Source organism: Amia ocellicauda, chromosome 13 (assembly GCF_036373705.1).
Source record: "Amia ocellicauda isolate fAmiCal2 chromosome 13, fAmiCal2.hap1, whole genome shotgun sequence".
Classification (NCBI taxonomy): Eukaryota; Metazoa; Chordata; class Actinopteri; order Amiiformes; family Amiidae; genus Amia; species Amia ocellicauda.
The window spans coordinates 7,723,517-7,744,902 of NC_089862.1; the positions used below are offsets into that span (position 1 = coordinate 7,723,517).

The 21,386-nt window shown below is 37.2% G+C and overlaps 1 protein-coding gene across 2 annotated transcripts; it reads left to right on the forward strand.

The window, feature by feature from the left end:
• The first annotated feature begins 8,580 nt into the window (after positions 1-8,580).
• On the forward strand, positions 8,581-20,822 carry exosc9 (exosome component 9). Of its 2 annotated transcripts, none has more exons than XM_066719821.1 (12): positions 8,581-8,729; positions 11,140-11,234; positions 11,615-11,749; positions 13,360-13,462; positions 13,743-13,880; positions 17,862-17,944; positions 18,850-18,982; positions 19,312-19,400; positions 19,597-19,743; positions 19,946-20,106; positions 20,232-20,310; positions 20,645-20,822. In XM_066719821.1, exons 1-12 carry the CDS (start codon positions 8,664-8,666, stop codon positions 20,721-20,723), a joined length of 1,308 nt encoding a protein of 435 aa, XP_066575918.1. In that variant the 5' UTR covers positions 8,581-8,663; the 3' UTR covers positions 20,724-20,822. The 2 variants fall into 2 exon arrangements, with proteins under 2 accessions (XP_066575918.1, XP_066575919.1); XM_066719822.1 differs by having other exon boundaries at positions 11,630-11,749.
• The last annotated feature ends 564 nt before the right edge of the window (positions 20,823-21,386 follow it).

Here is a 21,386-nt window from a genome sequence, read left to right on the forward strand (position 1 = left end):
CCCGTGTTTATGATGGAAATATAATCAATATGTGGCTTCATCATTGTTGTTTAGTAGAAGAAAATCAATTGCTGGTTCGTCAGTGCCCAATCACAGAGGCAGTTGTGGAATACAAATAGAATAGTTTAAATACTAAACAAGAAAATATGTGTGTTCTTTCTTAAGCCCATCTGATTAAAAAGTATTCAAGTATCTTTTCACAAAATAACAAATAGATAATAGGTAAGTATGGGTAAATAATCACTGGGGAAATGATGTAGTTGGGATTCTGGGTAATGATTAGGCTGTAGTTACTGTTAGCTATAGTGACATATTTGAAAATAGTTGAAAAGATTTCAGTTGATTTTCTTCTGGGTTTGATGTGTACATACACTTATATACAGATACAGATCCTACTGTAATACCTGCACTTCCTATTGTGAAACGTTTTACTTTAAAAGAGAAGGAACACAGATAAAGCCATGAATAATATTTTCTAGCAAATGTATATATCTCACACTAAATATGGAGAAATGTGATGACATCAGCTGATGACTGATAAAGATGGTGACACATATCTGTATCTGGAGAGTGTGACCCAGGACTTTCTCAGGGATGCTATCACTCAAGCGAGAATGATATAATAGAGGAGACGGCAAAGATTTCAGAGCTACAGTACTGGAAAGACAATGTTAGGGCTTTGTGTTTAAACTGATGAATGTCACTGGAATAACTGTCGATGGAATATCACTCCTGGCCTCATCTTGGTTTTCAATTGTTATAAATAATGTCACAATTTATAATATTTCCTTTCTGTTCATACAAACACAACAATCATGTTGGGAACCAAAAAGTAATATGCAAAATTGTGAGGGTTGTATCTGCCGTTTGTATTTTGCATTTAAAGCTATGTCATATCCTTCATTTTGTGTCCGCTCTCCAGATTGTATTTATATAGACATAGACATAGACAAAGACATACACTCAAGAAAATTGTGCTGTTAAACACAAAAATGTTCTCTATGAATGGAATCTATAGTAGAGTCGGAAACCAGCCTACACTCACATGACTTATCACTAAAACTGTGTGCTAAATCAGAGACATTTTGTATCTTCCCTGCTGCTAAAGACCTTCTTCATTACCTATCTGCTAATTACTAATCGGGCCCATGCAGAGTGGGGTATGAATTCTGCTGTCCACGCTCAGTTGCCATTGCCTATAAAAGACCAAAACAGTGTCATTATATTTCACTAAGTCACGTTAGTACCAGGTCATGTGATGCCTACAATATTTTTAAATGCAAAGATATTTGTTTGTTTGTTTTTGTGGTTTTGTGTCAATAATCCTCCATGTAAATAATACAGAAAATAAAACATTCCTGAGGTAAATATTTACACTGAATATTTATGAAGAGAGAGAAAAGTATTAACATACAGTACATGAAACCAACAACGATTGGTCACTTTTAGTGCTGTTTTAGAATTGACTCCCACATTGCTGCAAACTACATGCAACCTTTTGTTCACTTTTTATTTTATTTTATTTTTAACATGATGACATGGTTTATTCTAAAAATGGATCATAAACCGTGATACAATTTCAACAGATGTGCTATTGTGAGCAGAAAAGATGACCTCCTTCATATTGCCTGAACACACTACTCCAAATTGGATGGGATGGAGGGAGCGAACTAAAAATATCTTGATCTAACTGTTTGTTCTCAATCTCTTTGTTAATTATTCAAAGCCTTCAGCAAACCATTTAACTGATGAGAAACCTGCCGAGAGCTGTCTCCATCTAATTAGCAATATATATGTCATAGCAAACAAAACTGAATTCAAATTTCTCTTCTAAATGTATAAAAGTCTTACTAATTGCTGCAGCCCCCCTCAGTAAGATTTGTTTTCACTTTGTGCTTTTGGGTTTGAAGATAAATACAAAGTTTGGCTATATTTTCCTTCACAGTCATAAAAACAATTTTCCTTCAAAAGAAAGCTATTTTAAGATAGCAATTAGAATCACATTATAAAAAAAATCATTATTCCGGGTGTAAAAAACAAAAACAAAAACAAAAACAAAAACATATTTCTCTAAAGATTTCCATTTTGGAGTTGAGAGAATATTTACATCTTAGGAACACAATCAAATAAATAAACAAACAAAGACATAACTGTTAATGAGAAGCTATAGGAGTTTTGATTAAAAGCTGCTCTTATTCACCTGCTCCTTAATAACACATTGGATGCATCCTTCTTCATGCTTGGCTGGACTGGACTACAAGTCTGAGCACATCATTTTAATTTCCAATTTGAACAGATGCAGGCAGCTCCCTCTGTTGAATGAAGAGATCAATTACAATATAGTCTCTACTGGCTCTACTGGCTTCTTTCTCAGACTGATCGTATTCATTGCATCAGATGGGGAATGTTTGCTTCAGCCTGCTCCATATTCAGGTCTGCTGATTTATATTATACATAAAAGCACAAGCTCAGGGTGCCATTCAGCTCATCATGCTCACTCGGTTGTAATTACTGTTGCTTATTGATTCAAGAATCTAATTCAGACATTTCTTTATGTGCATCTACATCTTGCAGTACTTGTTTCCTTGCTGAGCTTAAAATACTGCTTTTTTAAAATGTAAAAATCCCCTTTGTTTAAGACAAAAAGAGTTCAGTTCCTTTCATCTGTATGCGTATGACATACTATTTAGGCCGGGGATTACTATGATAATTATTTTGTGAACTTTTCCCAGGATAGTATTACACCATACTTATATATCAATGTTATCTTTTTAGAGTTTGTTGAACGCTGATTCAGCCAGTAAAGATTCCACTTGTATGAAATGAGCTAAGACCATTCAGTAGAGTAGACATCCATTGATTTCTAGAGATTAATTATTATTATTATTATTTATTTGTTAGCAGACACCCTTACCCAGGGTGACAGTTTGCATAAGTAACATTTCAAAGCATTACAAAGTGCACTAATACAACCATTACAAAATAAAATAAGCATATATCCTAGTACAATGAGGTGACAGTGAAGGTGAAGTGCAGAATACAAATAAGTGAATCACCAAATCGTGTTTTAAAAGAGGAGTATGGATGCTGTTGACTACAACATATAACAAAACAGTTCTAAATGAAGTCTCAATATGACTTAGTATCATCTTAACATTATTTCACTAGTTTTACATGTTAGACTTTTCATATCCCAGCATATGGAACGAAAACCAGCATACACACGGCACTCCAGGAATTGAGTTTGAGAATTGAGGTTTAGAATCAGCATATACAAGGCAGGGCTACAAAGGTCAACTCTTACGCCCTCCTCTTACAATAGCAAGGCCGGCTGCTATACTAGTGCAGCTAGGAGCGAGGCCGTAATCTACTTGCACAATATTTGGCACGGGCAACCAAGCAACTTGTGCGGCCTCCGCACATATCATGGCATTAGACCCCTGATCCAATAGGAGTGGGGCCACAGACCCACTGAATAAACAACATATTATACAGCCGACTAGTCAACAGAGTAGCCGAGCTGAAAACCAACAATATGTATAGCGTAGCAGCAGGATCATTCATGCTGCCTCCGCACAGCACAGGAGCATCCAACTCAACTGAACAGTACAGAGAACGGAGAGCTCCACTGTGCTGACAACTTAAAATGTCGTACAAACAAACTATATACACCACGGGGCGCAGGAACCAACTCATTTGCCACCCGCAGAACACAGGAGCAGTTGACGCCTGCTCATTAGACCAGCTGGTGCAGGCAACATTAGCTCTGCTGCGCTGTACACAGCGGACCACGAGAGCCCACTCAAGTGCTTACCACGAGGACAGCAGCAGTGGATTCTTGCTCTATTGCACACAGCCAGAGCGGGCCACAGACCTGCTGACCAAGGAACTATATACACAGCCAGAACAGCTCAAGTGCCATCAGCTGGGAAGAGCAGCAGTGAGCTTCAGTCTACACAGGCCAGAACGGAGACACAGTCCTGCTGTTTACACGTTATATATATATATAGCAGGGTACAGGCCAGACGCCTGCACCACCGCAACAATGCAATAATGAACTAACTATATACAGGATGGCCTCGTAAGGTTCTGAGTGACGTGTGCAGGGGCCAATGGCAGCTTTGATAGAGTGACGTTTTCGATCGGGTTCCTATGGAAGTGCACAGAAACCCCTCCCCCTTGGGCAATGCTCCTGACTTGAAAGAAAATATTTATTATCCTCAGAAGCTGAATTAGACTGGCTGCCAATACAAGAGCCCCATTATTTCAGTGCCAAAAACCATACTATACAATTGTAATAAATGTAAAATTATAGTGATTAGCTGTAGGGCATATAACTGTTTATATTACTATGAATATGACCTTTATGATAATTATTATTATTAGAAGTAGAAGTATTAACAGTTTTACATTGCATGAATAACTTGTGTTTAAACAGACATTGAGTTTGTTATCTACTCTAGGGACATAAAAAAACTTTTCTCTTAGTATATTTAATAACTTTACATATTTCATTCAATTTCAGTTGCAAAAGTTATAACTTTCAACCTATCGTGGTAACATTAACGTTTCAGTTCACACAGGCATAATTATACATTTTGTGCTTGCTCTGAATCATCCATTCTTTTTGGAACACAACCCTCCAATGTGTCATTAACAGTTTTTAATCCACTCTCTGCTCTTGTCCCGGTCTCTCTCTCTACATCGCAAACCATCAGCTTTTTTTCAGCCCCAGACGGAGTTCATTCCTGACTGGAATAATCTGCAATTTTGAAACATGAGCCACCTGGTATTTCTTGAACACCTCCTTTGGCAATCTACACTGAATCACTATCACATGGCCATTTTAAGCATTAATATTACGCTGAATTCACATTTCCTGTAACCTAGCAACAACTGATTAGATTTCCCCTTCCACATATCTCAAAGTTGATTGTCCAATTAAACACTATTTTTACTTTCATGTACATACATTAAATCCACTATTATGAATGAATTTAATTATGTGGATTTCGACTATTCTGAAACATGATTCCCGAGAGTAACTAATTAATTAAATAATAATCATTCTGAGAGGCACACTCTCAATTTAACTTCTTAAATTATACACATTTCAATAATTCAACTTAGTTAGATACTTATGAGCAAAAAACTTGGAGTAACCAACCAGTAAACAATATCAAAGTTGACAAAAGTACATTTGTGAAGTTTACTACTCAAATACACATTTGCTTTAATATAGTCAGATGACTAATTTTATATCATAAAGAAAATAGTAGAGAGTTTATTTTTGATTTTATGAGTATCCGGTTGTTTATTTATTGATTTTAATATATGAAGCTGCAACCTGTGGCAGAGATATTTACATCAGTTAATAATGTCTGAACATTGTATTAAATCTGCGGTCTATGCACACATACTACAACTGCATAGTGACAATTTCCCTAAATCATTTAAAAGTGTTCCAGATATGCAGACACTGATAACAAATATTAAAATAATACAAATAACTGTACATTCATATTTTGCTTGTCTGATTGTTTTAATGAGGGCTTATTTATCAATTTCTTTACATAACAGATGGATTCCACAGGGTGTAGATTGACTTTTTTTTCCAGGTGGGGGGCAAAGAAATGAAAACTCACAGAATGAACTGTCTCCAGGGTCAACTTCAAAATGGAAATTGAATAAGTATGTATAGGAATTTCAGGGCTGCGAGACTCTGCAATAAGGTGAACAGCCCATACCAGAATATTATGATGATTTATATGATGCTAGAATATATTAATCTTATACTGAGGTGTTTTCTGTGAGCACATATGGTAATAACACTGTAATGTTAACTGAAAGATACTGAAAGATAATCTACACACAGATATAAAGCTCATAAATATGTAATACAATGTAACATGTAGCTGGAACGGGTTTGCTGGAGCCCCAAGAACTTCATACCAAATTAGGCTTATACTTGTATTATTCATGATGGTGAAATCTCTGTGATATTATATATAAAAAAAAAAATATTGTAATCGCTATCAACAACTGCTGCAACTGCTATGTAGCTGGATTCATGTGACCTGGTCTGCTTTGCTGGGTTTGTGTCAACCTTGGCTACTTTACATGAAGTAGAAATGTGTTGATATTGGCATCATATTAAATTAATAAATAACTGTCTGTCACATGTTATCTACTTGAGTACTGATTATACTCACCAGAGCTAAATAAACCTGAAACTCGGCAGCAAACTTTCTTGTTAGACCAGTGTATTTTCAAGACTTTTAACCTTTTTTTATTTGATTAAATTGCTGACCAGGGGAGCATTTGAACCTCCCAATCCCCCTTGCTATGGATTCCAGTGGATTCAGTCGAATATACTCTCATAGCTGAAGAAAATGTGAGTAAAGTGTATTAATGAAATCATTCTTTATGAAGGTTATGAAGGTTCTGCTTCATAATTTGATTGGCAATATTATGAATAATAAAACTACAGATAAAAAGGTACGAACATAAAATGCACTGGAACTGTTGTAAGCCAAGAGCAGATGGTTCTGTGGAGATTTATAACTTATCTCGAGTTTTCCAGTTATTCTTCACATTCCAGACTAGACTCAATGGACCCACCTTGCCAAGTGTGAGATACCAAAAAAGTCATGTCAAATCTTTATTTGGGTTCCAGCAAGCTGTCTGGAATCCAGCCCAATCATATTCTTAGCCAGGCAGAATAATTTCCTATGAGGGGAGGCGAATGTTTACTCCGTGTCCATGCTTTAATGCATTCAGACAGGGAGAGTGATGAGGCTGAGAACCGCACTGCAGATTCAGATCTCGGGGGGTATATTTTTATTTATACATAAGAAGATGATTCTCATATTTCAGATGCTACAACATCGATCATGAAAACATCATTGTTAATAAACAGAGGTACATTTTTCTTGTGGCTTTTTAATGAAATTCATTGTTGAAGAAGGGATATCCACACATATAAGCTGGTTTATATGTGGTGGCAACAGTAAGCTGGTTTGAAGACAATATTTCATTTATAGTTATTCACATATGCACATTCACATCTTTCCTTTATTACCACTAAGATTCTTCATAAAAAATGCAATAGCAAGCTGCTTTTTTTGGGCAATTTTTATGGTGAGAACTATAATAATGTAACAGTTGATGTAAGAGGTGATACATTTTAGCCAGGTATGAGACATGAAAATGACCCAAACTGCAGGTTTCAGCAGTTCAATTAATGCCACTAATGGCACAATTCATATAACCTTAAACCTTCAACATACTGTTAACTCAATGTATGTATGTATTGTTTTTAATATATATAATTAAAAAGAATAATAAGAAAACTAAATGTATGTATTTGCTGGCTTAGCCTTTGGGCACTGACAGATAGTTCTGAGTGATGCAATACTGTTTATTATTTGAAAGAAATGTATCTGCATTTTTTTCAGTCTTCTGTCTCAAAGTTTATTGTAAGGATATATAATACAATATTCTAAGGACACGATAATGACTCAGCCCAAAAAGAGAATAAGTGTCTGACAAGTAGACAGAACTGCCAGCACCCTGAAAACTAAGAACAAATCTTTTCTTTATGACCTTTCAAGGACTGGAAGTATCTCTCCTAATTTACAAAGAAAGAACTGAAGGATATGTCATTAAGCTGTAGCATGAAATACAAATTAGACTTCACCAGCATTTTCCAATGTTGCAATACCCCGAGCTGTTAATTGTGAAATGCTGTTAAGAGAAGTCAGAGCTTCCAAAAATAAAATCATTAGTTTTGTGAACACTAATTACTCTATTACACATACAAATTTCAGTTTGGTAATATTCTGGGGAGTGTTTTGGAGCATTACCTTGCTAAAAGGTGACATTTGGACCAGTAGGCCTTGCACTGCTGAGGATATGGTGGATTACAGACCAAATGTTACATTTCCGATACCACTTAAGTATATGCACACCTAAAATTGTTGGATTCAAGTCAGCCTCTTTAAGTTTTAGTTGTTTGTCTTCATACTGTCTTCTATTAGATCCAATAAACTTGCTAATTATGCTTGATACCACATCTGGAAAACGCCATTTGTTTCACTCAATGCTTTCCTTCTTTATGTAGAAACACAATTCAGTGACTGTCTCATGGCAATGGTATTAGAATATTCAGCAGAGACTGAATGGTGATGAACCCAACATTTCCACATAATATGCAACAGTAATTTAAATCTTGTCAGCAAAAAGTCAACGTAGCAAAATATTCTACAGTATTGTTTGTCACCAGCTGTGACTGGGTAAATGTGGATTGTAAAATGTCTTTATAATCTATGTAATCTATCCATTTAGCAATATACACCATCTGTATATTCAGCTCCTTCAATAATGCAACACGTTTTTCTGGATGGTTAGCAAAGCTTTAGCCTTCACAAAATGGTTGTACTTGGAAGATTTACGAAATCGCATGTGGACAAGAACAGGAAGAAAATTGGGAAATGTGAGGGTGCTCTTCAGTTCAGTTGTCAGATGGTTTTAATCACGTGGTATTTGCTTGCCTACGTCTGTAACATGCGCCGCCAGCGTGACATCATCCCGGCGCGACTCGGCATGCTGTGAGGGAGACGGACACATTTCATGCGTTGCGCCAAGTGTAAATAGAAATCACAATGAGAGAAACACCACTTTCTAACTGCGAACGGCAGTTTCTTCTGGCAGCAATAAAAGAGAAAAAGGTACGGCTTTAAGGTATAGGTGTATGATGGGCATCGGTGCAATCGAATAATACAATATGTTAGTTTAAGTTTGCCAGACATGCATCCTACTGAGATAATACAAAATAACATATAGTTGAGTAGTAACAGTGTTGCCTTTCTTATGAAGGGTTCGATGTTTACATTCTTTATTATCACTTTCGAATCGAATCATTATTTCTGAGGTTTACTTGAAATATAAGCACATATAAACACACTGCTTTGTGATTGATAATGTTGCAATACACCATGATGGTAGTTTATTATTGCTTATAATGCTATCGGAAACTACCGGATGATGGTAAACTACAAATAACTACGTTATACCAATAAAAGCTGTAATCGTTCGCTGTATTAAGTGACCGAATTAAGTTTTACAAATTACTTTGCGAACAATCTTTTATTTCCCCCATTTGTAAAATCATAATAATAATAAAAATCTTATTATGTACACCTAGCATAAAATCAGTTTATAAATATAGATTGTTTAACTTTGTTTGTTTAAATTCTGAACTCTACACACAATATAAGACAAAAAAGAAAATAATCTTACAGATTCCTGTGACACTTAGTGCTCAAATTTATTTTTGTGTCTATTTTTATTTTTTTTGTCTTGTATTGTGTGGGGAGTGGGTATTTTACTTTCTATATATATATATATATATATATATACACACACACTCACCTAAAGGATTATTAGGAACACCTGTTCAATTTCTCATTAATGCAATTATCTAACCAACCAATCACATGGCAGTTGCTTCAATGCATTTAGGGGTGTGGTCCTGGTCAAGACAATCTCCTGAACTCCAAACTGAATGTCTGAATGGGAAAGAAAGGTGATTTAAGCAATTTTGAGCGTGGCATGGTTGTTGGTGCCAGACGGGCCGGTCTGAGTATTTCACAATCTGCTCAGTTACTGGGATTTTCACGCACAACCATTTCTAGGGTTTACAAAGAATGGTGTGAAAAGGGAAAAACATCCAGTATGCGGCAGTCCTGTGGGCAAAAATGCCTTGTTGATGCTAGAGGTCAGAGGAGAATGGGCCGACTGATTCAAGCTGATAGAAGAGCAACTTTGACTGAAATAACCACTCGTTACAACCGAGGTATGCAGCAAAGCATTTGTGAAGCCACAACACGTACAACCTTGAGGCGGATGGGCTACAACAGCAGAAGACCCCACCGGGTACCACTCATCTCCACTACAAATAGGAAAAAGAGGCTACAATTTGCACAAGCTCACCAAAATTGGACAGTTGAAGACTGGAAAAATGTTGCCTGGTCTGATGAGTCTCGATTTCTGTTGAGACATTCAGATGGTAGAGTCAGAATTTGGCGTAAACAGAATGAGAACATGGATCCATCATGCCTTGTTACCACTGTGCAGGCTGGTGGTGGTGGTGTAATGGTGTGGGGGATGTTTTCTTGGCACACTTTAGGCCCCTTAGTGCCAATCGGGCATCGTTTAAATGCCACGGCCTACCTGAGCATTGTTTCTGACCATGTCCATCCCTTTATGACCACCATGTACCCATCCTCTGATGGCTACTTCCAGCAGGATAATGCACCATGTCACAAAGGTCGAATCATTTCAAATTGGCTTCTTGAACATGACGATGAGTTCACTGTACTAAACTGGCCCCCACAGTCACCAGATCTCAACCCAATAGAGCATCTTTGGGATGTGGTGGAACGGGAGCTTCGTGCCCTGGATGTGCATCCCACAAATCTCCATCAACTGCAAGATGCTATCCTATCAATATGGGCCAACATTTCTAAAGAATGCTTTCAGCACCTTGTTGAATCAATGCCACATAGAATTAAGGCAGTTCTGAAGGCGAAAGGGGGTCAAACACAGTATTAGTATGGTGTTCCTAACAATCCTTTAGGTGAGTGTGTATATATATATATATATATATATATATATATATATATATATATAAAACCAGTTAAACAATCTATATTTTAAAAACTGATTTTATGCTAGGTGTAGATAATAAGTTATTCCAGCAGAAACACGTTTAAATTTATTCAGCCCCTTCAGAAAAGTTTAATTTTATTAAATGGCTATGCTAAATAAAACAGGTTGTGGTAAAAGAGTGAAAAGTGACCTATCACTAATATATATATATATATATATATATATATATAACTAAATGTGAAACACTGACACAATTATACCAATAACTAGATTATTCTGTGAAAAATGTTATGCATTGTATCAGGAGCTCACAAGTAGGTGTATAAACTGCCTTGCATTTAGTTCAGGGTAGCCAGTTATTGGACCATGGGAGGACATAAATTGAAACCTGGAAACTATTTGCAAAACACTTAATAGAAATTCCCATCTACTAATGGAGGCTTTTTCTTTATTTGTATTTTGTCTCAGCGTCTGGATGGAAGGCAGACGTACGACTACAGAAATATTAAAATCACCTTTGGTACAGATTATGGATGCTGTATTGTTGAACTTGGAAAAACAAGGTAACATTTATTTGCTTCACATGTTAGAAGATAGGCTATTCATTTGTTTTTAACCATAAAGGTGTTAATGGAAAACAAGACAACTTACAAATGCATTGTTTGCTTTACAGTGGTGTCTGCAGTTTAACTGACTATCTGAAGCCCAAATCTAACATTAATTATTGAAGACCAAATAGTGGGGTTATGAAAGTACAGTATTATGTCTATAACCTCTCAAGGCAATGTTCACAACCATTGTTGACAAGTTTTTAAACTTTGGGCTGAAGTACAATGCCTTCAGTTTCAAGATGTGTTTGTTAACTGGAAGCTAATTTATTAAAACATATAAGATTATCAAGTGGAATATGTCTTGAATTATTTAAAGAGAATTATTGATGCAGGCATTTGATTTCCAGAGTCCTGGCTCAGGTGTCTTGTGAACTTGTAGTTCCTAAGGAAAATCGGCCGACAGAAGGAATTCTCTTCTTCAACCTGGAGCTTTCACAGATGGCCTCCCCAGCATTTGAAACTGGCAGGTACAATTCACTTTGCCATGTAATATTTCCAAATGTTTTAAGGTGGTTTCTTAAAACAAATCGATTTAGTTGGATTCTATTTTGGTTCTCACCATAGCAATGCAGTTGGGCTTAATGCTATAGACACTATAATTACACTCTTGGTGCATTCTGATTGCTGAATGTTATTGTGATTTTTAAACATGCTTGTGTTTGGAGTTGTTTCTAACCTCTCGTAAATATTAACAAGGTCGTTTATCATAGATTGAATTGGTTTTGCTGCTGTCTTAATGCGCGTACATTTTTAATACATGTCAAAGCATTCAAACATCCTCATTTGTCTCCAAACGAATTAGTATGTGTATGACACCTGACCAGAATCATTTACAAGAAGGTCAGTTTAGAACAAGTAGTTTCACATTTTGATATTGTTCTTCATTAGTCAGCAATCACAGACAACCCATCGCATTTCTGTCAAATGTAATTGAACTTCAGTTTCATTGATGTTTGGTGTCAGTCTCCATCTTATCTTAACCCTTTCCCACTCAGAACATTTGATTAAAACAGGCAAGACATTTCCCTTCAAAATACAGGACCAGAACTGAAAATATTCAGCAAGTATCTTCAAAGGATATGGCAATATCTGTATCTGGTGTACATTTTACCCCAGAGCTTCATCTTTTCACATTCTGTCAACCACTGTTAAATTGTCTGATTCATAGTATCTCAGGAAGAAAAATTTCACTCCTGAAATTAGACATCAGATGCACAGTATACGTACAGATTCTATGACATACAAAATAATGACAACCTATGGCAGAAATGTCTCCACCACACATAGCAGGCAAGCAGTGGGTTATTTAATGGGTTATCTAAAAGTTGTTTTATGAAGAATTTGTGGACGAAAGGCATCAGGTGGATTTGTGTTGTCTGTCCAGCGCTGGCTGAGACAGCCCTGAGGCCAGGCAGTCCAGATGGACTCTGGCAGCGATGTGAACTTTGATTATTCACTGGTGCAAAGATGACAGATACTGTGAGGAACAGACTGAAGGCTGCTGGGCTCCATGTGGAGACCTGTAGTCCCTAGCCATGGACGTCACTCACGTCTCTGTGTGACTGTCCCCCGTTACTTTCATTGCCTTCAGCCATCCGATTTAATGCACATAATACTTAAGAGAATGTCATTAGGGAGAGTCATCAGAAACACTCAGTACATGTTTGGTTTCAAGATTAGTTAAATCCTTTACAGGGTGGAAGTGTTCGCTCCCTGTGAGTTGTAGTTTTACACGAGATAAGTCGCTCGGGTCCAAAAAATAATGAAACAACCCACAACAAGTACAACATGGGCTTGATTTCAGTTTTTTTTCTAACCTTTCCTCCAGGAAGAACCACCTTTCAAACAAGGTAATGCAAATGAAGCAACAGCTAGCCTTTGTTATTGAAATTAGACATATGTAGTAGAAAGTACCAGTTCTCGGTCTGCTTTCTCAGAAAAGTCCTCAGAAGTGCAGTTTCCAGGCACAGAAAACATTTACAAGTCAGAATCGTATTAAAGTTGGCTCATGAGGCAATGTGTTTGACTAGGCCCACATTTGTTCTTAAATTGTATGGTGATGTTTTATGGTTTGCAGGCAGTCTGACCTACTTGTGAAGTTAAACAGACAACTGGAAAGATGTCTGAGAAACTCTAAGTGCATAGACACCGAGTCCCTGTGTGTGGTGTCAGGTGAAAAGGTAAGAACAAGTGGCCAAAACAAGACTTTATTGTGCTCTAACATTGCTGATATGGAGAGACATGCTCTTGGAACATATTCATTTTCTAGATCACAGCTTTCAAGGCGTATAAGAAACCACTTATATCCTTCAGGGAAGAAACTCATGTTGTTTTCTGTCATTTAAATACAGCATGGCTTTGGGCTACATTCAATTATTTTTACAGCTAAACAAATTATACATGTTTAAGTGGACGCAATAATAAGAATCTTAAGATTTATGAAAAGGTTTTGTGTTGAAGGTGTGGCAGATCCGAGTAGATTTGCATGTGTTGAACCACGATGGCAACATCATGGATGCTGCCAGCATAGCTGCCATTACAGCCCTGTGCCACTTCAAACGGCCGGATGTTGGCATCCACGGAGAGGAGGTCACTGTGGTGAGTGTTTTGAGTGAATGTGTTAATCGTCATACATCAGGATTATGTAGATTTATATTTAACACAACCAGTTTGTTTTTTCCACACATATTGTGACACGTGACCCAAGCATTTAAAATATAATCTGACTCCTGCTGTGGTTCCTATATAATGTAAATCAGGTTTGTCCTGTAAGTGTGCATTAGGTATTCTGCCAAGCAAGATGTTTTTCCATGTATTTTTGAATAGGCTGCTGTTTTCTGACATGACTCCAATAAATAAAGCCTTGATTAGCTATGCTGCCTTTCCAGGCAATTTTAAAACTGTTTACTAGTTTATGCAATTTGGATCGTTTAAAGAGTTTGACATTGACAACTCTCAAACACTGATGTATCACATACAAGTGATACAGATAACATTCCTAATGTATCTTAAACCTTTTGTTGAATAGCTGTATAAGAGGCCATTTGTAATGGTGCCTTTATTTTATGGGTAAAACTATAGTTATGCAGTTCATATAATCTTAGTTTTTAAGAACGTCAGTTTGTATAATATATATATAGGCTATATACACATTTCTCAAAATCAGTTCCTGACCTGAATCTAATGCCACACATCTACCACTCATAATACAAATACCGTTTTAGACTAATAATATGAGTGAGCTGTGGAGGCCTTTTACGTGTAATATTTGTGTTGAGTCCTGCTGCTAAGCTGTGAGTGGGGCTGAGGAACACCACGGGAGACAAAGGGTTGAGATGGCAACCTGTGAACTGAAACAGTGTTAACCCTCTCAAGTCTCTATGGCCATATACAACAACAATACCATAGTTCTGCATTTGTAAACTTTGTATTCATTGAGCTGTATACCTACTATTCAAAAGCAGAGTTAGTATTTGTTTGCCATGCTGGCAATAATAGTGGCACTCCTGCATCGTTGGTACAAAGAGTTTGTCCATTGTGATCTTTACTTGCAGTCTGGATCTGTGTGGTCTTGCATTGTATTACTTAGATCCTCTTTACAGCTTCAGCAAGTATTTTCTAATTCTAACACTTAATTGAACCATAGCACACAGATGGATAATTTCATTATGGATTATGACATGAAACTCTGTTGGATTTTAATTAAACTTGTTCTGTGTGACGTTCAGGAATGGAGCAAATTGCCTAACCATGCTGTGCTTCACTGACTCATCGAGATCCTGAAAATAGAAACATGTTTAAGCCTTTTCCAAATGGCAAATAATCTTCCCGAGGTTCTTTAGGGAACACTACTATTACAGTATTTAATTCCTGTTTCCAGGAGTAGTCTGTGCTTTGAGATCAAGCTCTATGAACGTAATACAAAATAATAACTTGTAAATTTTATACTTCAGATACAGAATATGAACCAGTGATATGAAATGTAAGGTTTTCATAGATCGTCCTACACAGTTTTCATTTTGATACTTTTTTTTTCATATTTTGTCCCATACTGCTTTGCAGCAACTGACTGATATGGCCTAATGATGTCTCTTGATTTGTAATTATTTAACCATGCATTACCTTCAGGAGAAAAGTACATTTTTGGGGGGGCAAGTCAAATTTAAAGGCACCTGCCCAGTTGAGCAACCCTGATGTAGAATAAAAGAACAAGATTTTCATTAATATATAAAAAAACAGATGTTACAACTTCTGTGATGTATATACTACATTATTATATACTGTTTTATTAGCCTGTTACTGTGACATTGAGTTCTCACAATCACATCTGCATGCACGTCGTAGGGTCGTGTGCTATGTATCTTATGTTATAACTTGAATTTTCAGGGTGACTTACAATTGTTACAATATATCACATTATTTTACATTTTACCCATGTATACAGCTGGGCATTTACTGGAGCAATCTAGGTAAAGGACCTTGCTCAAGGGTACAACAGCAGTGCCCCCCACCTGGCATTGAACCCAAACCCTGAGCTCCAGAGTCCATAGCCCTAACCACCACTCCACATTACTGTTACATAAATGGAGTTAGGCTAACTGTTTTTTAGAAAGCGGACAGCATGCAATGACTAACAGGGTCATAGCTATAATTTGTAATCATTTGAAGTCCTTCAGATGAATTCCTTGGTGACCATCTGGCAGATGGGGTTCTTTCTCTTGCCCAAACGTGCCAGAGGAAATAAACAAAAACAAAACAACAACTTCAGCCTACCTTTACGTGGTTAACTCTGAGTCCTGAGAAAACAAATAATAAGTAATTAAGCAATCAAAGCTCAGGATTAACTTATTATTAATTTTTTAAAGTGAGTTACAGAAAGTTCTAAACTTCTCAGTACATTGCCACACTTTAATTTCTGGGAGACACCAGCAGCCTCTAATTAAACAATAACATTTAAAATTGAATGGATGATTATATTATTAAAAAAATACTTTATAATATATATATTGTTGTACCTTGCAGATCACATTTTGTCTTTAAACTGAAAAGAGAACGCTGATGTGGTCCTTAGAATGGTAAAAGATTGACTATTGGTTCTGAAAAGCAGCAACTTCTTACAGAACACATTGAAATACATTTTCTCCCTTAGTCGTGCTGGCATGGTATGCCAGGACAGTTTGATTCACAAACAATAGCTGTTATATTTCCTCTTAAAAATGCAGGTTTTCTCTGAATGGCAATACTTTTCCAAATGAATAAACAGACAATAGGTAATAAATACGCAATCATTTCTCTGAGGAAAGTTATAATGACTCTCTACAGGCCTCTCCAGCATCTATATGTGGGCATTCTGTTTGACTAGTAGAAAGATAAAGTTTCATATTTTACGATGTGTTCAATAAATCTGTCCTTTTATTGAGACTCACATTTTGTTTTTGAGACAAAATTTTGAATGTCTAGCTTTGTATCCCTTCATTTGCAACAACTGTGTTCAGCTGTAAAGCAAGTAATAACTTCGTTATTTTTAAAAATATGCTTTGTTAGAATGATACTGTAACTTAGATATTTTACATAAATTATAGCAATTTCCAGTAGATTACAAAATCCTGTTAGTTGCAGCTGTTCTTGTAAAACATTCCTTTAATTTGAAATATAGTCTATTTGTTCAGAAGGAAATTAATATTAAACTATTTACAAATATCATTGTACTGTACAATTAAAAAATGTTGCTGGTTGTTTAAGCCTGTTTTGCATTATTGTCTTTAGATGATTAATAAAATCAAGCAGGCTCCTGGTGGCTTAACAATTTACTGAGACAGCACAGACTCCCCTGTGTGACCAAGCCAAGCAAACACGCTCCTACACTCCAGGGGCTTTGTGTTGTAGTGTGTGATGGGTTTCCACTAGTTACAGGGTATCACATTGCAGGCCGCTCAAAACTCTTTATTGGTTGAGCGTCCGAATCGCTTGAGAATGAAGCTTTGGTGATTTTTGCGGTGGGTGGGGTGGAGCTGAAGAAGAGTGTCTAGATTTGCTTAACCCCCCCCACACACACACACCGGTTGAGTTACATAAGTGTAATGTAAGTCTTGGCCAAATTACATTTGTTATTTATACTATATACTTAAACAAATAGATAAAGTAGGAATCAGGCAGGACTGTGTGATAAACACTCCTCCTGGATCAAAGGGTTCTTAAAAGATGTTTGCTCTCCTGCTTTGATCTGTTACTATGGCCTGGTGAATACTACCATTAATTTCTCAAACATTTTGTAAACAGAAAGAGGCTCTTACCTGGTGGTGAGGGCAGGGGGGCAAATCAGTCTTTACAAACCTGACAAAATACAAGCAGCTTCTCTAAGTGGTTTGCAAACCAGTGGATCAAAGTCAACACTTCAGTTCAGTGTCAGGAGTTGCAGTTCCCCAGAAGAGCGAGGAATATTAAGCCTAGGGTGGGAATTTGATTTGATCTGTTGTTCTGGTTTCTTAGAAATTGCTGTCTGTATTAAACGTGTGGTGTGAGTTTCACCTCGATGATTACCATGTATGATTAATGGACTCCTGTGCTGTCTTTTTACAGTATTCTCCAGACGAACGAGATCCAATTCCTTTAAGCATTTATCACATGCCCATCTGTGTCAGCTTTTCCTTCTTCGAACAAGGGTACGTTTTAAATACATAAGCCCACTTACTTATACAAATGTATTGGTGGGGTCTGCTTATAGAAGGATTATAAAAAGTGTCAGATAAGAATTCTATATCGAATTTAAAGTAGTAATGTATTTATATAGAGATATATACAATATTAGAGCTTAGAGAAGACAATAGGCTTTAAGCAAAGGAGGTGTAGAGGAGATTTAAAAGCCACAAACAGGAGGTTTTATTAGGCCAGTCAGGGTCAGTCTTTAGCTGTTCCCTTCCTGTTCAGTAGTTTATCTACATTTCTGTTGAATCTTAATGTACATGCATGGCTAATTCTACAGAGGAAATAAAAATTACTGTAGCCTGTGGTAACGAGAGCATAAAATGAAGTGTATTTCTCTTTTAATGGTTTGTCTTTGCCACATATTTCAGTGCAGGCAAATATTGTAGTCGGGCACAGTATTTCATCATTATTACCCTGACTATTCAAAGAATTTGCATATTTTCACTAACATTACTATTTTTTTATTATTCTGGGCAGTTGCCATGTCCACAATCGCATTTTACTAGATGTGAAATGATTCCCTTCTGCGGTCTATTAAATAATTCAAACCTGTCAGACTGTTGAGTTTCTTACCATTTGTGTTTATTTTAATTAAACATATTTCAATAAATAGAAACGTCTCCAGTTAAGATTGATAAGGTAGTTCTTTGGAGAGAGAATAAGCATCATTGCCATTTTTGGAGACAATCCATGGCTTCTCTGTGAACAGGATGAATGTTTAATTTGGAGAGCAGTGACTATCAGCTAGAAACAAAAGCCAGTTTCACTATCGGCCAAGGACAAAAACATCCATTTCCAGGCATCAAAAGTCAATTTGTTCTGAGCACAAGTGTTATCACTTAATGAGCGTCTCCCTCTAAAGGACCTATTTGTTGGTGGATCCCTGTGAACGCGAGGAGAGGGTGATGGACGGGCTGCTAGTGATTGCAATGAACAAACACAGAGAAATCTGTTCCATTCAGTCAAGTGGAGGAATCATGCTTCTGAAAGAGCAAGTAAGAGCTTTTCACAATCCCACTAGATCAGCCGTGCTTGCACAGTGTATCAACTGCAGGCAGGCGTTACTCTTGTTACATTTAAGATATTAACGATTATTGAAAAGCAAGGAAACTGCAAACTGTTTAAAAAAGGCTTAATTTATGGTATTATTAATAAATTGTTGGACTTCATCAGCATTTACAAAGGAAGTTCTGTAACACTGTACATCAAAAGTTACTTTAAAACCCTCCTTTCCAAATTGGTGTCTGAAAAAAAAAAAGGCAGCTAATATGTCCATATTTTATACTGCTTCTAGTCAGATTGATCCTGTTTATCATGTTTACAGGTACTCAGATGCAGCAAGATTGCAAGTGTGAAAGTGACTGAAATAACAGAACTGATCCATAAAGCTTTGGAAAATGACAAGAAAGCCCGGTGAGTCTATACTATACAGTGTTCTTTCTGGTTTTTCAGTTTATAAATTGAAATGAACAAAACAAAATATATATACCCAGCTAACTTTCTGGGTCTAAGAGACATTCGTTCCCTCTAGATTTTGATACCCCTGTACACACAAGTAGGAGCAAAAGTGATGAGACTGGTTTCTGTAACAGTTTTGAACTGCTTCCAGGAAAGAAGGCAGGAAGTTTGGTTTTGCCGAATCGATGCCTAAGCAGCGGATCACGGCGCTGAAGATGGATGTGGCCCCAGTGGAGACGGAGGACGTCGAGCAGACAGCTGAAGATATCATCAGCAAAACGGAGCCCCCGCCAAAAACGTATCCTTCACATCTGTGTCCAAGAACAGATTGATTTGTTTGATAAGATGAAGTGCCTGCTTAGACATGAGCGCCAAGTTTTTTTGTATTCCTGTTTGAAATAGACCTGGGAGACCGGGAGTGCCCGCACGAAACTGCTAGTGATAAAGTACAAACTCCACACAACCTTGTCATGCACTCAACACTTCTTTAACCACGGCAGCGTGCCTTCCCCTGTGCTGCGGGCTCCAGGTACGGCACAGATCGGAGAGGGCCTGCACAATGCCTGGGGTCTAGACGAGCTGGAAGAAGATGAAGAAGCTGAGGACCAGGTCATGGAAGAACAACATGAACAAGTGGAGGAGATCCAGGATAGCAGCAAAGGCATGTGTAGCTTCTGGATGTTCATTGTTGACTGATACTGTCTTCTGTTCTGTTGGTTACTGGACTAAACGAGTTACAGCAGAGAGACGTGATTCTGACTCGGCCAATGTTGCTGTCGTTCACAGAGGACGTGGTGGTCATCTCGGGCAGTGAAGAGGAAGACGTTATCATATTGCAGCCAGAAATGAAAGGACAAGGTGACAGGTAATTAACCCTAAGCCTTATTCTTTCATCCGTTTGTAGAAGGTAATAAATGAATGCTCAGAAATTGGAAGGTTTATGAGTCAATGTAAAGGAAAGTCACATAGCTTTTTTTTGTTTCAAAATACAATATTCTAAGCAGTATGAAACTAAGCTAATGAAAGGCACTTTTGGGCCTGAGCAGCAGGTGCATTTAGAGTTGAATTAGGCACTTAGAAACAATAAGTGAGCTTCTGAAAACAGAAATCCCCAGCAGTGTTGTAAAAGAAAACTCTCTGGGATACTCTGCCGGCTTTTAGCGAATAGTGTGGTGTATGACTGTTCGTCTCTTGCACAGGATGCAGACCAGAAGTCCACAGCAGCAGGGTGTCGCTGCGTCAAAGAAAAAGAAGAAAAAGAAGAAGCCAACCCACTGATACAGATTGCCAATACAGATCCACACACACTGTACATCTGAATGTTTGATTAAAAATGACAATGTGCGCAACTTTTGTTTAATAAATTATGTTAAGAAACTTTGCTTGGGGGTTTAAATGGCACATCTGGCACTGTATTTTGGAAAACGGTTAGCTTCAATTTTAATTTGATCTGTACATGATTATTGATTGCTAGAGCACAGTAGAGGATGCTGCATTTAATACACTTGGCCCAGTTTGTAACCAAGATGCACATGATTGGGTATCTCTGAAGGACATTAAAGAGGACCTCTGGGTTTTCTTCGAGCTCTGCTTTTTCTAGGACAGTGGAATCTTCTCCCTTTACAGTTTCCGGAGTGTTTAATAAAAGGAAGAGGCAGAATTTGATTGAGTGTTAGCATTTAAGGTCGGCAGACAACATCCCGGCGCACCGCAGAGCGATCGCATGAGGCTTCAGCCATTAGTTGAGGGAAATGGGACAAGGAGCTGGAGCCAGGAGCTGCCAATTGCCTATGTATCAAACCATCAAACATGCTTAAATTTGACATTTATATCAAGGTGTACATTACAGTTTTTGTTACCATGACATGTTTCACAATAGGTACTCCTCTTCACTTAAACTAAATGAGATATGGGGATAATATTTAATTACACAAGTGATTT